Here is a 17,860-nt window from a genome sequence, read left to right as displayed (position 1 = left end):
TTTCCTCTCTCCTCTCCTCTCCTGGCCGCTCTCGGCTCGGCGCGCTGGCGAATCAGAGAGTGTCGGAATCTATTGCCTTTGTCTGACAAGTCATCCATCTCCGGGGAGGCGGGCGGGGGGCTGAGGGCGCTGCGGCTTTTAGAGAGACACACACCGGGAGCGGAGGCTCCAGTCTCCGGCCCCGGCTCCTCGCAAGCACTTCCCACCTCGGGCGAAAGTCCGCCGGGCGCCGGATCCTCCACCCGGCCGAGAGGAGGGGGCGCGCCGCCGCTCGCAGCTTTCCCGGGGATTGCTACTCCGCTTTGAACTTAAATGAACTAGCCCCCGACCGCGGGAGGAGGAGGGAGAGCCGCGTCCTCCTGCGCCTTCTGCCGCCCGGCCGCCAGCCGGCCCTCGCCCCGGCACCCCCTCCCCGCCGCCGGGGATGCTCCGGGCCCCCCCAGCCATGACACCCACCTGCCCCCCGGCGCCGCCAGCCGCCCGCTCCCACGGACTCTGCTGACTCCGCCGGCCGGCCCCAAAGCACCCCGGAAAGTACTTCTCGCCCCACTCCGCCGGGCAGGGGGGCCAGCGCTCCCCAGCGCTCCCATCCTCTCCTCTCCTCTCCTCTCCTTGTGTGTTTTTTGTTGGGTTTTTTTTTTTTGGTTTGTTTGTTTGGTTTGTTTTTTTTTGTTTGGTTTGTTTTTGTTTTTTTTTTCTCCCCTAAGTATTGAAGTTGAGTTTTAGAGGCGACACGGCGGCTTCAGCCGATTTCTTCCCCTTCCTTTGCCTCCCCATGGATATGCACTGCAAGGCAGACCCCTTCTCAGCAATGCACCGTGAGTACTGGAGCCCGGCTCCTTCCGCTGCTTCCCTTTTCTCATCCCTCCATTCTTCCTTCCCCAACCATTCTTTCTCACCTGATCCTCCTCCAGGTCCATCCCTTCACCGCCAACCTCCCCTTCCCTGGCCGAACCCCGGCTTAGAGAGAAGGCAGGACGGGCATTCGCCGGCCAAGCGATGGTGCTGGTCAGCCCGGGCCGGGAGCAGCTCTCCTTGCCGCGCCGTGCCGGGGCAGGGGCCATGGCCGGGACGCCCATCCCGGGCCAGAGAGCTACCTGCTGCTCTCCCCGTGCCGCGGGTGTGCGGAGCCCTCCGAACCAGACCTCTCCTCCGCAGCGGCACTTTCCCCATTGCCCCTCAGCCAACACGAGTTTATTCAGACTCGTGTCAGTCCCCTGGCCGGACCCTGTCGCTGTCCCTGCCCCAGCTGACCAGGGCTTCCCGCAGTCCTGCGCGGCCCTGTACCCCCGGTTACTCCGCGATCCGATGCTATTCACTTTGGTTTCGAGATGCAGTGACAGAGAGGGGAGACGTCAGGTTCAAATTAATGGCGGGTTGGTCGGTGGCGGTTCCGTGCTTTGGTCTGGTTTGGTCTGGTGAAAGGCTGAACTGGGGGAAAAATAGGACAATTGTATGGCTGGGAGATCTGGTGGCTTTGGAGGCTCCCAAGAAGTCACCGTCCCTCCTGGTTTATTTGCCAGATCCCCGGTGTGCATTTTAAACGCATTCCTGGCAGAGAGGGGAGTGCATTCGTGATATATTTTCACTTTAAAGAGCCTTTCTCTAAAAGGGGGACCGAGGAAAGCGAAAAGACGCCTTTGCCAGGGACTGTAACGAGGAATTTTCAGGGACTTTAATTTCATCGCAAGGAGGGAAAATATTTCCGAGATTTAAATTAAAGAAAAAAAATACAAATAGAAAGCCGAGATTGGGAGCGAGCTTCTCGGGTCAGGAAATGAATAATTAAGAGCAATTTGTAACTTTTGACACCGAAACTTTTGAGGACACGCCCTGCCCGCTGCAGCAAACCCAACCGAAAAATGGAAATGCTGGAAGTTTAAAAAATCCCGATTTTTGCTGTGAGAAGGAAGGCGCAGAAACACAAACCCATCCTCAGATCCCCAGACGGGGGTGTAGGCAACTGTCTTCCTGTTTCCAAATGAATGATTTCCAGGATACAATGCTTAAAACGTAGTGTTTAATTTTCCAAGACCTTTACCAGAAAATAGCTTCGTGCATTAGACATGATTTTTAATTTCCAGCGGTGCTACCAGCTTCCAGCCGCGATGGCAGTAATTCTGCCTCCGGTACGATCGGAACATGCAGCCGAGAGAGGCTTCTCACTGCCGCTGCTTTCAAAATAAAACTCCGGTGAGATTCGTGAACAATTTTGGGTTCCGATTAAAAAAAATAGCAACAAAATCAACGTTCGATTTGTTCCATGAAGTGTATTTGTAGAGCAACAGACTGAAATATTAGTGAGCAATTAAAATATACGCAGGCACGAGCTCCTTACACACAGAACACCATCTGTATGGGAGAGGGTGTGTGTGTGTGCAGAGACATCGGCACTCACAGGCATATAAATACACACAAATATCTCGCTGCTCCGATAGAAATAACCTTAGAAAACCACGGGACAGAGCAAAACAAACTCGTGAAAAATATCTGGGCTGCGAGAATGTGAATTATTCATTTTTAATCTTTTTTGCATCTGTTGCTTTTTAATACTTTGTAATGCGAGTTATAAAAGGTGCCTTGAATTATTTATCATGGAGTTGCCGAAGAAATTGCTGTCCTGTAACTTTAGAGGCAACATGTGCAGAAGGGGTTCTGAACAAATGAAGAAAACACACGCCAAAATACACCTGCGGGTTTCAGGACGATAAATATCCCTCCTCCCCACTGAACCCCTAAATATGTTTTAAGAAAGACTAACAAAAGAGTGCAGCGAATAAGCCCTGCTCCTGGGGAAAGGACGCGGAAGGCAGCCGGGGCCCGGCAGAGGCAGCTGGGAGGGTGTATGTGGAGGTGTTACTGCAGGGGTGAGGGAGATGGAAAAAACTCTATTTGTGAGAAAAGGACTTGGATCGATCGCAGGGCAATGAGAGTTTCCACTAAGTTCAGAGCCAATAAGTCAGTGTCAGAAGCAGGGGAGAGAGGAAAAAAAAAAAAAAGAAAATCCCAGGGAAAAAAAAAAAACAACAAACCTTAGCGAAAATACAAACAGACCATTTTTCAGCAAACTGCAAAACGAACAAAGATCTCTTCGCGAGGAAGATGCAGAAGTGCAGAAGGTTAGGGTTGTGTGAAAAGAAATCTTTAATACAGTGTGCGCTCCACAGCTATATCAGCTGGCTCTTCGGATATAGAGACGCGCAGGTAGCAGTGTTAGCGAAGCTGCACCGCCTGCGAGCGAGCATCCATCCATCCATCCATTCATGCATCCCTCCCGCCCGGGCAGGGCGAACCGCTCCCGTCCCTACCGCTGACCGCCCCGGTGGTGGTCCCGCCGAGCCCCCACAGGAGGTATTTCTCTTTATTCCCTCGCTCCGTTCCCCTGCCCGCGCTGAGCAGGTGCACACTTATTTTTTTCCCCCAAGTCATTCCTCGAAATGGAGAAAGATCGGAAAAAGGCGATCATAGCAGTTCTAGATGAGAGAAAGCGGGGTTTTGCCTGGAAAGGGGGAACAGAGGAAAAAGGAGCATTTTTAAAATTCTCTCTGAATTAGGTTTGTGTGAGGGAAAAAAAGAAAAAGAAAAAAGACAGACCAGCACGAGTGTGTTAGAATTATAATTTATTTTTACCGAAGGATTTTTCCTTTCAAGCTCGCAAGCTGGGTGAGGAGAGTGGGGGTCTGTTTGTGAACGAACACCGGCCGCGGGACACAAAATATTTTCTCTCTCCCTCCCACTCTCTACATTTCTTTCCCTTTCTCTTTCTCTCTCTGAATCCCTTCAACTCGCATCCCAAAATAACGGGAGAGGACGCGGTGCTTGGGGGACATGCCGCGGGGTGAGGGAGGGCGGGGTTCGCCAGTAACTCTAATTGACAACGTGATAGAAAATCGTGAAAGAAAATGAAAAGAGAGAGGAAAAGCCCGGGAGCAGAGAGCAGGGGCTGCGGCGGAGCCGCCTGCGCCGCCGAGCAGCAGAGCTCGGGAGTTGGGGCGCACATCTCTCTCCCCAGCCCTTGGGAGAGGAGCCGCAGGGGCGCTCACCCCCCTTGCCTGCCGCTCCGGGCCAAGCAACCGCCGCTCCGGCGGGGGCCACGAGAGGGACACGGGCTCTCCCACCCAGGGAGGGAGGGAGGCGGCGTTCGGCGGACAGTCCCCGGCTTGTGAAATCCACTCTGCCTTCTCTTTCCTTCCCATATTTCCTCCTTTTTTCCCCTTTCTCTCTTGCTCATTCTCCTTTCTTCTTTTTCTTTGCCTTCTCTCTTTACATTTCCTTCTCTTTACGTCTTTCCTTCTCTCTTTCTTGTTCTCGTTATCTATTTCTTCCCTCATTCTCTGTCTCTTATTCTCCCTGTTTTTCCCTCTTCCTTTCTCTTTCTTCCTATTTCTCTTCTTCTCTCTCTCCTCCATGTCCTGTTCCTTCAACCCCCTGCCATTACCCCCATCCATCTGTAGTGGCTGGAGATTTTGCAGTTATGAGTGGTGAAGAGCCCACGACTAACGGTGTGTTTCTGGTGTGCGTGGGTTGTTGTGTTTTTTTTATTTCTCTTTCCCCAGCAGGGCACGGGGGTGTGAACCAGCTCGGGGGGGTGTTTGTGAACGGCAGGCCCCTACCTGACGTGGTGAGACAAAGGATAGTGGAGCTGGCTCACCAGGGGGTGCGACCCTGTGACATTTCCAGGCAGCTGCGGGTCAGCCACGGTTGTGTCAGCAAGATCCTGGGCAGGTAAGGACAGAGGCAGCTCCTTCTCCTCCCCTGGGACGGCAACCGTGCGTCCCTTCCCCGCTCCGCTGTGACCTTCCTCCCCTTCCCGAGCGGCCCCAGCACCTCCGCACCGCTGGAGCCCGGGGCTGAGAAGGGCCCCGGCCTCCAGCAGCCGAGGACGGGCTTCCCCCTCCCCGTTTGTGTTTGGAAACTCTTGGGAAGACAGACAATTTGCGAGTGGTGGGCGGGAGGGCGGAAAAAAGAAAGGGCCGGGGGGGGGGGGGGGGGGGAAGGGGGAGAGAAAAAAAACGAAAGAAGGAAAAAAAAATCCACAACAACAACAAAAATCCACAACTCGCAACAATCCGCTAGCGGCCTTAGCAAACACACGGGTAAATAAACACACAACGGGGCAAATAAATAAATAAACACCCGCGGTAACCGATCGGCGCCAAATGTGGTGTGAAATAATCCGCAGAGCAGGCTGGGGAGGGCTGGCGGCCCGGGCCCTGCGGCCGGGATCCGGAGCCGTGTCAGCAGGCAGCAGAGCCCCGGGCGCTGCGTGCGGCTTCCAAGGGCCGGCCAGAGCCGCGGGCAGAGCTGGTGGACACGGAGAGATAGGCTGCAGCTGCCCGTTACGGGTCACGAGGAGGGCTGGGGATGGATAAACCGTGCTCCCGACTCACAGCCCTGCCAGCGCCCCGAGACGGGAAAGCTTGGCAGGGGAGGAGGTGTGAGCCCGGCACTGCTTATGCTCCCTCCCCTGCCTCCCGTCCCGTCCCAGCGGTCAGCGGGCCTCGCCTACGGCCAGCTGCACCGGGGAGAGGGTTTCTATTTTGTTTCCCGATGCCCGGGCCTGAAACTAGTGTGTGCGTGTAAGGCGGGGGAAGGGAGAGGCAGCGAACAGCCCAGCGCCCCTCGCTTCTCACACATAGGGGAAAAAAAGAGGGAGAAAAAAGGTGGGCGGAGGGGAAGGAGAGTGGGAGCGAGCCCTGCAGAGAAGGGACCTCCCCAGCTTCAGCCCAGGAGGCCCGGCACCCCGCTGAGCTGCGCTATGCGGCCCCCGAGACGCCGCGGCCCGACGCCGCGCTCCGGCGGGCCGAAGCCAAGGTGGGGAGCGGGACGGGGGGCCGCGGGGCGCTCCTTGGGGCGGGCGGGCACCGGGTGCCAGGGGGCGGCGGGGCTGTTCCGAGCGCGGCAGGTCACTGACCGTCCTTTGTGCAGGTATTACGAGACGGGGAGCATCAAGCCTGGCGTGATCGGAGGGTCCAAACCCAAAGTAGCGACCCCCAAAGTAGTGGATAAAATCGCCGAGTACAAGAGACAAAACCCGACAATGTTCGCCTGGGAGATCCGGGACAGGTTACTGGCCGAGGGCATCTGCGACAACGACACGGTCCCCAGTGTCTCCTCCATAAACAGGTAAGGGCAACCCCGCAGCCCTTCTCGCGGCCCAATCGCCTCTTTACGGCCCCATAAACCCCCTATCAACAGCGCAGACAGCCTGACCCTTCCTCGGCCAGGTTAGATCCAGACTGCTCCAGCCCCCCGGCCCGCAGCGGGAGCGCTGGGCATGGCCCGCCAGACCCTGGCCCCGGCCTACCGGGTGCTGCCTGGCCCCGCCAGGAGCCCCGAGCCCAGGCCCGGGCAGCTGTGAAGCAGTTCTGCCCAGGGGCTCGCTGCTCCTGCCGCAGGGCTGCGGCTTGCGGCTCCCGCCCGGGCCGGGCAGGAGGCAGTGCGGCGGGAGCAGTAATCTCCCGGCCGAGCAACCGGCGGTGCCGCAAGGCCGGGGGGCATTTCGGGGTGACGGGTGCTGGAGCCAGGTTTTCCCCTGTCCCTTTTAACACCCCTCTCTGGAGGTCAGTGACCGCCAGCCTTGCCGCGGTATCAGGGCTCTGAACGAGCAGCTGCCCTTACCCGCTGCCAAGCCGTGCCTACAGCCCCGAGCCGCTGAGCGCTGGAGGGGGAAGGATTTCCTTGCACCCTCTCCCCCGTTTCACACCTCATCTCTATCCCGAGGGAACGGCTCGGCAGGCACAGTGGCCCCTTCTCCCGGCGGGGAGCGCTGCTCCCTGCGCTGCTGCGGCTCCGGCCGATCCCGGCCCTCGCAGCGCGCTAGGAAGCAGCAGAATCGATTCAGCCCTGGAGAACAATTTCCCCCCATGTTCTTTCCCAGATGTTAGGGTGCGACTTTTGCTGGTGGAGGGACTGGGATTTGGTCTCAGGTTTGAGGTGACAAAAATAACCATATGACAGGCAAAAAAAAAAAAAAAAAGGAGGGTCGATGGTGGAGAGAAAGGCCGGTGATAGCTGTAATTAGGTACTAACACACGGCAGGGCTGTCCACATGTCTGCACATGCAGACGCGGCATACATCGGATCTTCATACTCTGGCAACACATACACACAGTAAAAGTAATCACGCTGGTTTAGTGCAATGTAATGTACAGATACCTCGGCTATGCCCTCAGAAATACAACCTCCAGAAACAGAGTAACACAAGGGTATTTGCAAAAGGTACATACATAAGCATGGAATACCTCACCAACTGAGCAAGAACACACAAAAATTTGCATGCAATCCCAAATATACAGTGCTTCCCACTCAAATTAATGTATATGGGGTGTAGGTAAATATGCGCGCATGCTCTTGTAGTGTCCGCATAGATAAAACTGCACAAGTCAGTATATTGGCCCTTTTGATATATAACAAGTTTAGCCAGTTCTTTTTTTAAAACCTGGTGTATTTATAGCAAGGGAAGCAAAAATTAAATAGCCAGGAAAACACGGTGGTATTTTTGTCTTGCACTTTTCATGGCAGATTTATCAAAATATGTCTAATAACTCAGACTGTGTATTTCTAAATCTGGCATCCTATATAAATGGGTTTTAATATTTTGCAAATGATATGGAATTATCCCAAATCATCTTGAAAACAGCAGGTAGAATTAGCTAGTGGAATGTACCTTGGCTAAGAAAGATTCCCTCAGACATACTGTCTCTGTAATATACTGCTAGGCTACCCTAGGAAATTATCCCTGTGTGTGCCATCTGTATTAAAATGGTTATTAAGTTATGAACAGGGTAACATAATACTGATCGGCTAATTATACACCCTCCTAAAAAAACCTCCAGGTCTCTGTTACTCTCTCAGTCAGGTATTGAAATAATAACAGTTTGACATTCAGACACCTTACAAAGGCAGCTGTGGAAGGACAGCCAGCTATCCCTGAGAGGAATTCAGCTGGTGGTACAGAAGTCCAGAAGAATGGCTCTGGGCTCTTCAGAGGAAGAGCATATTACAGACCCAATGCATATGCATACTTCAGCCAGCTCAAGGGATGTTAGCAGCCAAATGTTGCTGAAGTCCCAGCCTCGTGACTGGGTTGCGATGTCCCAGGCAGAAGGCTGACTGCAGGTTTTGTTTCCACCTTTGCTACCAGTTTGTGGCTGGGCTTTGGGTTTCTGTACCTCAGTTTCCCCACCCTGTAACTGAAAACTGATCCTTCTCAGAAGCAGGTGGGAATAGATGTCAGATTGTGCTTATAAAATGCTTTGAGAAGGACAAGAACTTTGTAGCTACTAAGAGTTATTACATTGAAGAGGCTCAGCTGTGACCCACCATGTTTGAGTCATACTGTGATGGAATTTGAGTGTGTGGTCACCAAGGCACAAGAACATTTTGGCTTCCTATGAGTAAGTCTCCATTTCTTTTAAAAATTCAGGCCCCTGCTTTGTGTGGGGCTCCTCAAAACTCACATCTATGAGAAAGTGAGCCCATCATATCACAGGTCATAACGTTTGCAAGTCTGTGTGTCGTGGTGCTGAACCCAGGACACTATGCTAGGCAAGAACAGGACAGCGAACCAGGAAAAAATTCAGTGGAATAGGAAAGAGCAAGCATATAAGGGCCCAATCCTGGTGCCGCGGAGAGTAGTATGAGCTTCATCACTCCAGTGACTTTTGTGACTCCAGCTCACAAAAACCACAAAACACAAAGAGGGTCTAAGTTCATGATTTAAATACACATTTTCTCTCTCTCCCGTTGTCAAAATAGACATACAGAATTGGGTGAATCTCTTGTAACAGCACATCCCTTACCAGTACTATGATTATATATTGGAGTTAATCTAACACTCCAAGTCTCTGAGCAGTTTTGGATAGATGACAATTTAAAACCCCAACCTTCTAGAAATATCTGTCATCTTATTTTTGCAAAATATGGAATTTCCAAAGCAAAATCTGCATTGGTCCAGTGTCCAGAGCTATTACTGCTCATCTGCGAACGGTTTAACTTCTTGAAACCGTAAGTGAGGCATTTATGGAAATACAAGTTACCTGTGTCCTCAGATAGACCATGAATATTGTGCTTCAAAATGGAGATCCTTGTACACACTAACAAAATACTTTTGGTTATGCTAAGATTTTCTGAAAGTGTATTAATTACATTTTATTTTCTTTCTGGGGATCCATCTAACATTACTAAAGGCTTTCGGGACAGTGCCTGCAAAACAGCGCATTTTCAATTCCACTTTTAGAGTCTCCCTAAAACATTTAAAAAATCTATTTTCTATTAATTATTTTTGTGATATATAAATTCTGTGTGCCTGTGTTGCACTTATCTGCCAGTATTGCACTGAGAATATCAGGAAGCATTTGGGACTGCATGTAATTCAGTACTGAGATTTATCAAACACTTGCTCATACCAAACTCAGGCAGATAAAGGCTAGATGCAAACTCTAGTGAAAACCATGACTTAACTACCCTGTCAAGAGTCAGGAAAAAAAATTTAAGACTGCTATGCAGTAATTTTCCTTAATTATGGCAAAAAAGTCTAGAGAGTATACTACTTAATAAGCAAAGCACACCAGAACTGACAGGATCAAGAGAGAAGAGTTATCTCTGCACTGGGAGCTTTCCTGTTCCCACTTCATACATTTGATACGATACAGTATAAGCCTGTTGTGTGTGTGTAGGTACACACATGTATACACACATACATGCACTATGTAAACACACATATACATAGCGCATGCAATTGAGAAGCATGCAAGTGACAAGCACTTAATTCCCTGGTAAGCAATTCACGCTTACTTTAAATCACTTGAGCATCTTTCTTCTTGAGCACCCTGCCAAACCTTTCCATTTGTCATATGAATATAGTAAATGAGTTATCTTTGGTCACTTTGGGTTAGAATATTTCAACTGGACTTAGGCACTGCTGTGAGCCTTGTGGCAGTCTCCCAAGTATGAACTAGGAGGCAGAAGTTAGTGAGAATTTTCCCTTTGTTTTGCAGCATGTACAGTTAGTCTAAGAACACAGGTTTCCTGAGATAATAATCACCCCACAAAAATCTTTTGAATTAGGTGGTGTACTTTAGTGGGAACAGGATGGAACACATCATGACATGCGCTCACGGTTATGCAGCAAGTGATGCAATTGTAGTTTAAGCGTTATTTCCTGCTTCTTTTAAATTAATGAATTCTTTACAGAAGGGCAAACTCCCCCCACCCCCTCCACCCCAATTTGTCCTTCTATCTCAGCTCTCCTGTGGCTGGGTTCCGTCCTGGAGAGCCCCGGTTTGTCCTTATCCAAGGAATGTCAAAGCCAAAGTACTACGGAAGCCAGTCAGCTGAATTAATACACTTTGGACTCTGAGTTCCTGAGAGTAACCCTAATTAATACCCCACAACAGAGAATAGAGTTTAGTGGATATATTATCTCAGTCAAGCCGTTAGGTGTTTTTCAATCTTCACTTAGGTATTGGATATACATTAAATTTCTGGTGTTAAGTGCTTGGTTTGGGGAGATGTTTTTCTTTCATTATATAACAATCAGCTAATGATTCCTAGTTAAAGTCTCCGATAATGATGTGCTTTTTAAAAACACATGTGGGAAGACACACACACACACTGATTCAGGTTGTAATGACCAATGAAATATACTTGTACATTGAAGTGCTACTGCTCATGTGGCAAATTTGGTGGCTGTGGGCAGGACTGTAGTTTAGGGCAAAGAATGGCGTATGAGGAGAACGGATTTCTCTTACCACTAACTTTCTGGTTGATCTTGGGCTGGTCACACGGACTCCTTATGAGGCTGCTTTGCCAGCTGTAAAATAAAAATAACAGCATTTAGCTACCTTTGTAAAACTCAATGTGACTTTTCACTAAAAATGCCCATGGAGTTCAACATGTAATGAGAAAAGGTTCAAAACTGGGCCCAGGGTTGTTCTACATCAGCTGAGGTTCTAGCTCATGCAAGAATTGAACAGAACCTCAATTCAGGTAAACGTAACATCTCAAGACAATCAATTGAGTCTGGCAAAAAGCAAGTGATTTAGGGCAGGGGCTGTGTCACATGCGGAAGAAATCAATGTTATGCAAACAGCTTTCTGAGTCACTCTTGCTAGCCTCCCTTGAGAATTTTCCCAAAGGACACCCTGGCCAAAGTCACTTGTGAATTTCACCGTCTTTCCCACAAAAAAAAAAATGGAATTCCTGGGGGACAGGTAACGAGTCTAGGGAGAAGCTGAAAGAGTACAGAGTATCTCTAATAGCACCTTGTTCATAGGGACCAAAACCAGTGACAGCTGCGTGGCCCACAGTGAACACAGGGTGAATCACAGAGTTTTAAGTGGCAAGCATGTGTGCGTGTGCAAGTGTCACAAAAACTTACCACCACCATCAGTATTTAGTAGCTACAAGTCAGCTCAGTAGAGAGGCCAAGGATTAGACTGGCCATGTAGACTGGATTAGCCTCTGACTGACCATGTGTTTGTTGGTGTAAGGCAGGGGTGAAGAAAACTTGTCTGACACTACTCAACAGAGTTCAGCAGGCCTCATAACATGGCTCTTCCTAGCACACACAGAAGAAACTTGGGATGCTATCAGGATTCCTCTCCCTTAGCTGATGCTGAGTTTAAGGTTCCCATGCTGTTTTCTGTATCAGGGCACTCTCTCAAGGTACAACACCTCTACTGCCAGCTGCTCTCAGCTGAGCAAAGAAAGCGATCGGGTCACACAGGTCATCATTACAGGGAATATGCTCCTTTAAATTCAGATTCTTTTCCATCAGACACAAACCTGGCATTATCTTCTTTTTATCATTGCAAATAAAGGACAGGCTCATAAAGCAGAGGTTACAGACAATGTTACTGCAGCTGAAAGAGTAAATGAATGCTCACAGCATTTCTCTTTGTCTTATTCCTCATATCTGGCCACTGGAAGGTTGCATGGTGGGAACTACAATAAGCTAGACGCATTTTTTCTGGTTTTCATATTGCAGAGATATTAGCCCAACAGAGGTAGTTAGCAAGTAAAATTGGTTGTGCCTGGAAAGTTTTGAGCTTTCTGTTCTGTGAACCTTGAAGTTCAGAACCACATTGGTCCCTTTATCACCTGAAAATCCCAGCCCTTCTTTTTTGCATAGATGTACAGAAAGCTTGATTTTTGTTGGAAGTTAAACATTTTCAAGCTTTTGCATCTAGTGAGTGATCGCTGCATTCTGCCACAGAGGTAGCTGTATTTCAGTGCTGGGTGAGTGAGTGTTATGGAGCTAAACCTCATTTACCAGAATCGCTATTATGTAAAAAAACTCATTTGACTTTGGGAGAAAAGAAGAGAAAATATAAGTGGCTTGGCCAAGCAATGATGAAGTGGTGAGAACAATACAGTGATCTGAAGGACACAGTTCCTCTAACAGGAAAGGAATTATTAGTGTTTAAACAAAGCAGCATTGCCAGGAGTGAAGGGAGGGAAATAAGAAAGGAAACATTTAAATGGTAGCAGAAGGTATCCCCTGATAGGGATGTCCATTAAGTTGTGGAATTGCATCCCATAGGAATTCCTGATTTCTTGGAATATATATGGCATATATAGATGGCATTAATAACAAGCAAACATACAATAAGAAATAATCTTGTGTTGGCTAAAGAGATAGATAATGCTCTAGCAGACCAGCTGGACCATTTATGATATGATGACATGATGCATACAAAACAAAGTCATGTTTTCAGTTGTACATCAAATATCCTAGAAAACCTGTCTCTGATCCTAAAGCCCATTCAAACAAAAGATTTCCATATTACTTGAATAAAAAGGCATGACTTCTAAACAGTTGGACAAGGCTGAGCTTCGCTTATATTCCATGGTCTTCAAATTCAGGCATGTTGAAATTCAAATGGAGTTTAGGCTCTCTACTTACAGTTGGCAAAATACTCAGGGATCCCACTTTTAGGGAGGGTCTCTATAAATGCAAAGGTAGAGACTTCCAAAAGTGTTTGTCACTAGCCTGACATCTGCACAGCTAACTAGGGCTTTAGGAAATCCCATCTGTGTGTAAATGGCTCAGATGATGAATACTACTCATGAAAGCATCAGAGAGGTTTGATTTTTTCTCCAAAAAAAAATATTCTTTAAACAGAGAGCTAAGAGGAATGAGGATTTTTCCACTGTAATCCCAATTAATCTATTCGACCCCATACATGCATGGCCGTATTTACCATTCCCAACTGTTTAAAAATGCCAAGGCAGTGCCTAAATCATGCAATTGGCATAAAAATCACTAGTAGTTGTAATACAGTGTGGGTTTGTTTTTATTTGTTTTCTGTTTTCTACCCTAAATTTTAAAAGGGATTTGGATATCTGACTCCCATTAAACAATTTTAAAAACACCTTAACTACAGCCCTTTGAGTCTCCAGGGAGCTGACAGGCCCCTTTTCAAGCCCCCCCGAGCACTGGAACATACTTTATTAAATGAGAACTGAAATTCTCACGCTATCACTTGACTAGAGGAGCTGAAAAACCCACAACAAATACCGTTAGGCTTGTGATGAAATACTAGACAGTAGGATATTCAGCACTAGCCTCCAATTTTCTCTAGTGCCAGTAACTGAGAGCTGATTTTGTAGCACTTATATGGCTATCTACCCAGCTGAAAATCACAAATCTAATCACTCCGTTTCCAAACTCCTCAGAGTGCACTTACAAATATTCATTTCCAATCAATTTGCACCTGCTAATATTTCTCAACGCTCACATGTGATGACAGAGTCAGAAGCAATGCCAGTGCTTACTATTTCTATTGCAATAGCATAAAGAAGCTCTGTGCATAGATCGCAGCCCATTGTCCAAAACAGGCATGGCATAAATAGGAATTCCTTTCAAGAGGATCTTTTAGGAAATCTCTATATACACACATCTTTCTTTACACCATTGCCTTAGCTTCTACCGGGCTCATAATTCAGACAGTCCTCAAGGTTTCAGGGATCCTGAAACAAACATCTTTGTTGTAGGAAATGAGACATCTGGCCAGGGCTCACCCACCAAGCCCAAGTCTAGGTAAAAGGCAGAGCAAAACTGGAGAGCCCTTTTCTTTGGGCTCGTACCTGACAAGACAGAGGCTGAACACGAGCCAGACTGCAACGGCCTCCCCCCTCTTCCCCGATAAGTAGGCATATAAATAAATAAATAAACGGCATCCTAACTGCACTGAGAACTCAATAAAACAATCACATCAAATATGAGGAGGTATAAATCTCATGTCTGCACAGGTAACCCACTCAATTGCTTTTATTATGGCTCAGCCTGACTCCATTTATTACCATCCGTGGCCTGGGTGAAGGATGTTTGCATGGAGGGTGGTCTCCTGGTGAAATCCTATCCCTGAAGCAGTGACAATCAGCCCATATAGAGGTGGATTTTGGTGGGGAGACCAAAGGCAGATCCATCTGTCTGCATGAAAACCAATCAATAACCCTGTAACTAGACCCCTTGTCACTGGGAAATGGACAACACAATAGTTCAATCTGGAGCCACAGGAGAGGAATAGCTGTGGTAGAGGTGTGAAGAATGACAGGATGTGCACATGAAGTGTTTGAGACATATGGACAGAATATGTCTGTCCATATACACATTGAGAGGAAGTGATAGAGTAGGAGGAGCATAGAAGGTACATTTATATATATAGTAACCAAATCTGAAAAGTTGATGTGTTCAGAGGAGTGTATGGGGAAGGTAAAAGCAGAGTTATACTGCATTTTTTAATAGGACATTTATAGGAGGACTGTGAACACAATGCAGATAGGCGCCTTTGGGGAACTGTGCCTGATGGTTGGAGACTACACATGAGTGGATCAGTATATGGCAGGGAGTGTGTCTCTGGGTAGGTATGTAGACAGTGACACAAAATGCTGGTAGGCTAAAGGAAGCATATGTGGGAGTTTGATGTGGTTGGGGAAGGATATTCCTTTGTCTGGCTTGGGATTTATGTGTGTACTAGTTTTGACAGAGAGGAGGCAGAGTGATGTGCCAAAAGCCTGAATTAACAGACTGTGAGTTCACAGATAGGCTTCCCAGAGCATGCTATGTATGAAACATTTACCCAAACCTCACTGTTAAATCAGGAAGGGAGATTCTGGTGGCTTGTCTCTGCCTGTATGAAAAACAGGACATTTCTTGCTGCTGTCATCCCTTAGCTCTGCAGTTCCTGTAGCTTTTCTAAAATCTGCACAGCGTACTGATCCCCAGGCTTCTAGCAACTCCCCCAACACACGCACACATGCATACATACAGAGAAATGCTTGACTTTGCCTCTATTAATTGTTCCTGCCTGAGGCAAATTTAGTTTTTATTCTTTTGGCTCCATTTTGAACAGTTCCTCCTCCTTCCAAGATAAGCACCCTTCCATCTCTGCAGGGTCCAAGGCACAGGGTTAAACATCCATCTCTGGCTGGGAGGCAAATTACATCAGGAATTGCTATCAGCTCTGCTCAAAATGCCCATCACTGTAGTTCAGTTGAGAGGGTGGCATCCATGTTTTGCAAGACAGATTAATGTCTGTTCATTAGTTTATAAAAGGAAAAACAGAGACTCTGACGAGAAGACAAAATCACAAACGAAACCCTCACATACCTGTCAGACAGGACGCCCTGCACCACCTCTAGTTTCAGGGTAGTTTGGAGGGTTCCTGTAACAACCCAGTCCCTCTTTGGTCATGGACTTTTTCTAGCCCTTCAATTCCTCAACCTAGTCCTCGTTTTCTTCAAGCTGAGCTGAAATATGAGGGCAACCTCATTGCCCCACCGCCCATTTTCAAGCTTTCACTTAAAAATTGTGGAAGTCTTTGGGAACTAACATTTGGGCACCTCTTCAAGGGTCTATTGCCTTTCAACATACTCATATTTCTCTAAAACTTCTTTTAAGAACAATTTTTGGTCATCTGCCTTAAAAAAGTAAGACCACAGAACAATGTAGCTATGTAATAGTGCCTACTTTAATATTTTCTTAAATTTAGTCCCTTTGTTGGTTGTTTAAATGTAGATTTTTGAGCTTGAAAAAATGTACATGAATACATAAATCATACATACACAAAAAATATATACACACTTATTAATAAAATCAATATGGAAGGGAGGAGATGTAGAAGAGGAAAGGAAGGGATATGATTTCTGAAGAGAAGGACATGATGTTTGCATACTAAGGGCATGGGGGAAGCATATTTCTGGGACGTGTGATGTACAAATGGGCCAAATGAGCAGAGTGGAAACTGCACAATGTCACAAATTCGCTCTCTCTACGGAACAAACAGCAAATGCAGAGTTTTAAAGAGGCGGTATTTGCGATACTGAAGGAGGAGAGAGCAGGAGGAGAGCTGGGTGGAGTTGGGGGAGGAAAGGATAAGGATGGAGTGAAAGGCTAAAGCAGATTTTACTTGGATACTGTCGAAACCAGACAGCTGTATTTTTACATGAGGCAGCCTTGGCCACTGTGCCAAATAAGATGCAGAGTCATCCAGTACTGACATCCAACTCCCTTAAGTGGCTTTAACAACTTTGGGCTCTGCCTGTGCCTGTGTCAAGGGTCTGCGCATATGAAGGCAGCCAGGATGGGGACGCAGGAAGTATATCTGGCTGTGTGCCGATTCTTGTGAGGTGCACAAGCTGGAAAGCAAGGAGGAACTTCACGGTGATGGTGTATGCACATGAGAGCATATGTATGAATTTGTAGAGATGACTGCCATAATTCTAACCCCTTTTGCAGATGACATGAATTTCTGTGACCTCCAAGTATTTAAAGAAAAATATATGCCTATGGGTGACCCCCTCATGGGTCTTGGTGCCCATCAGGCAAAACTGGTGGGGCTAGTGGGACAAGAAGACATGGAATGGAAGGGAATGTGGCCCATTTCAGGTGGATGTGTATACAAGGAAATGCCCGTGGCACAGTGAAAGGCAGTGTATAAAGTGATCCTGGGAAATCCAGTCTTTAGAAGAGTGTGAGAGGAGGATGTCAGCCCTGTAAGTGAAGCCCTTGTGCAGCTCAGAGCACCACCTTCCAAAACGAAAGCGCCTTCTGCACCACTTGCATGTGCTTTGGAATCACTCTGGGCACAGTGAGGTAATTTGGGCATGGAAACCTGGGTGCATTTGTGCAGATAGGCCTCTGAGTCTCTATCGTTCCACCAGACAATCTTCTCTGTAATAGATATTTGGGCGAGACATGCCCTATACCCCATGACATGTGTATGAGGAGGAGCATGGGCATATCACTAGGGCAACATGTCCAGCTGAGAGTATAGACTTATAGCAAGTAGGTATTATTGGTCTGTGTAGCAACTAAGAAAAGTCTTATCCATGGAAACAACATCGTAACTCCACAGTTACATGCAGGGAGTCATAGAGGTGAGCAAAGGCACGACAATACATGTCTTGGAAGCCTGTCTATTTTTGTGGGGCTCTGCACAGGATTCTGCGTGACTGCTTCCTGATGGCAAGGCAGTCACATGAATGTACTGATGAACTGTGGCTGTGATCAGATGATTGGGGGGGGGGGCTAGCAGTGCTCCTCTCTTTTTGTCAGCAGTTCTTTTGGTTAGACCTGGGGATAAGGTGCTATGGCAGGCATACCATCAATGTGCTGAGGAGAATGTAGCTGGTGAGATGGGCAGCGTTAGTCATATAAATGTGTGTGAGTGTGCGTACAGCAGGGTGGCATCTGCTGAGGTGTGTGAACACAGGAGGTGTGTGGCAGGATGGGTACAGATATGTATACACACACACACACACAGACATCATGTACAAATGCTGGAACATGTGCCTGTGGGGGTACCTAGCGCATCTGAGGGAATGGGGGGTGTATATGGCATGATATATT

The 17,860-nt window shown here is 47.8% G+C and overlaps 1 protein-coding gene and 1 long non-coding RNA gene across 14 annotated transcripts in view; one reads left to right on the top strand and one right to left on the bottom strand.

Moving 5' to 3' along the window:
* Nucleotides 1-17,860, top strand: part of PAX2 (paired box 2) — a 99,504-nt gene that overhangs the window by 11,284 nt on the left and 70,360 nt on the right. For 6 of the 13 annotated variants that reach the window (XM_062606775.1, XM_062606771.1, XM_062606772.1 and 3 more), the window contains exons 1-3: nucleotides 708-818; nucleotides 4,557-4,725; nucleotides 5,929-6,126. In XM_062606775.1, coding sequence (XP_062462759.1) covers nucleotides 776-818; nucleotides 4,557-4,725; nucleotides 5,929-6,126 — 410 coding nt within the window. In that variant the 5' untranslated portion in view covers nucleotides 708-775. Of the gene's footprint in view, nucleotides 1-641; nucleotides 819-4,405; nucleotides 4,726-5,928; nucleotides 6,127-17,860 lie in introns of those variants that run through there. The other 7 variants (XM_062606773.1, XM_062606778.1, XM_062606767.1 and 4 more) reach the window with 6 other exon arrangements.
* The window catches only part of LOC134157633 (uncharacterized), a 146,769-nt gene continuing 138,003 nt past the window's right edge, over nucleotides 9,095-17,860 (bottom strand). Inside the window, exon 3 of the long non-coding RNA XR_009962396.1 lies at nucleotides 9,095-10,816. This is a non-coding gene — a long non-coding RNA (uncharacterized LOC134157633). The remainder of the gene's footprint in view (nucleotides 10,817-17,860) is intronic.

Source organism: Pezoporus occidentalis, unplaced genomic scaffold (assembly GCF_034315485.1).
Source record: "Pezoporus occidentalis ecotype Australia unplaced genomic scaffold, CSIRO_AGI_Poc_V1 ctg98, whole genome shotgun sequence".
In the NCBI taxonomy this organism is placed as follows: domain Eukaryota; kingdom Metazoa; phylum Chordata; class Aves; order Psittaciformes; family Psittacidae; genus Pezoporus; species Pezoporus occidentalis.
The sequence above is the reverse complement of the archived record's forward strand: the minus strand, read 5'-3'. Positions and strand labels throughout refer to the sequence as shown.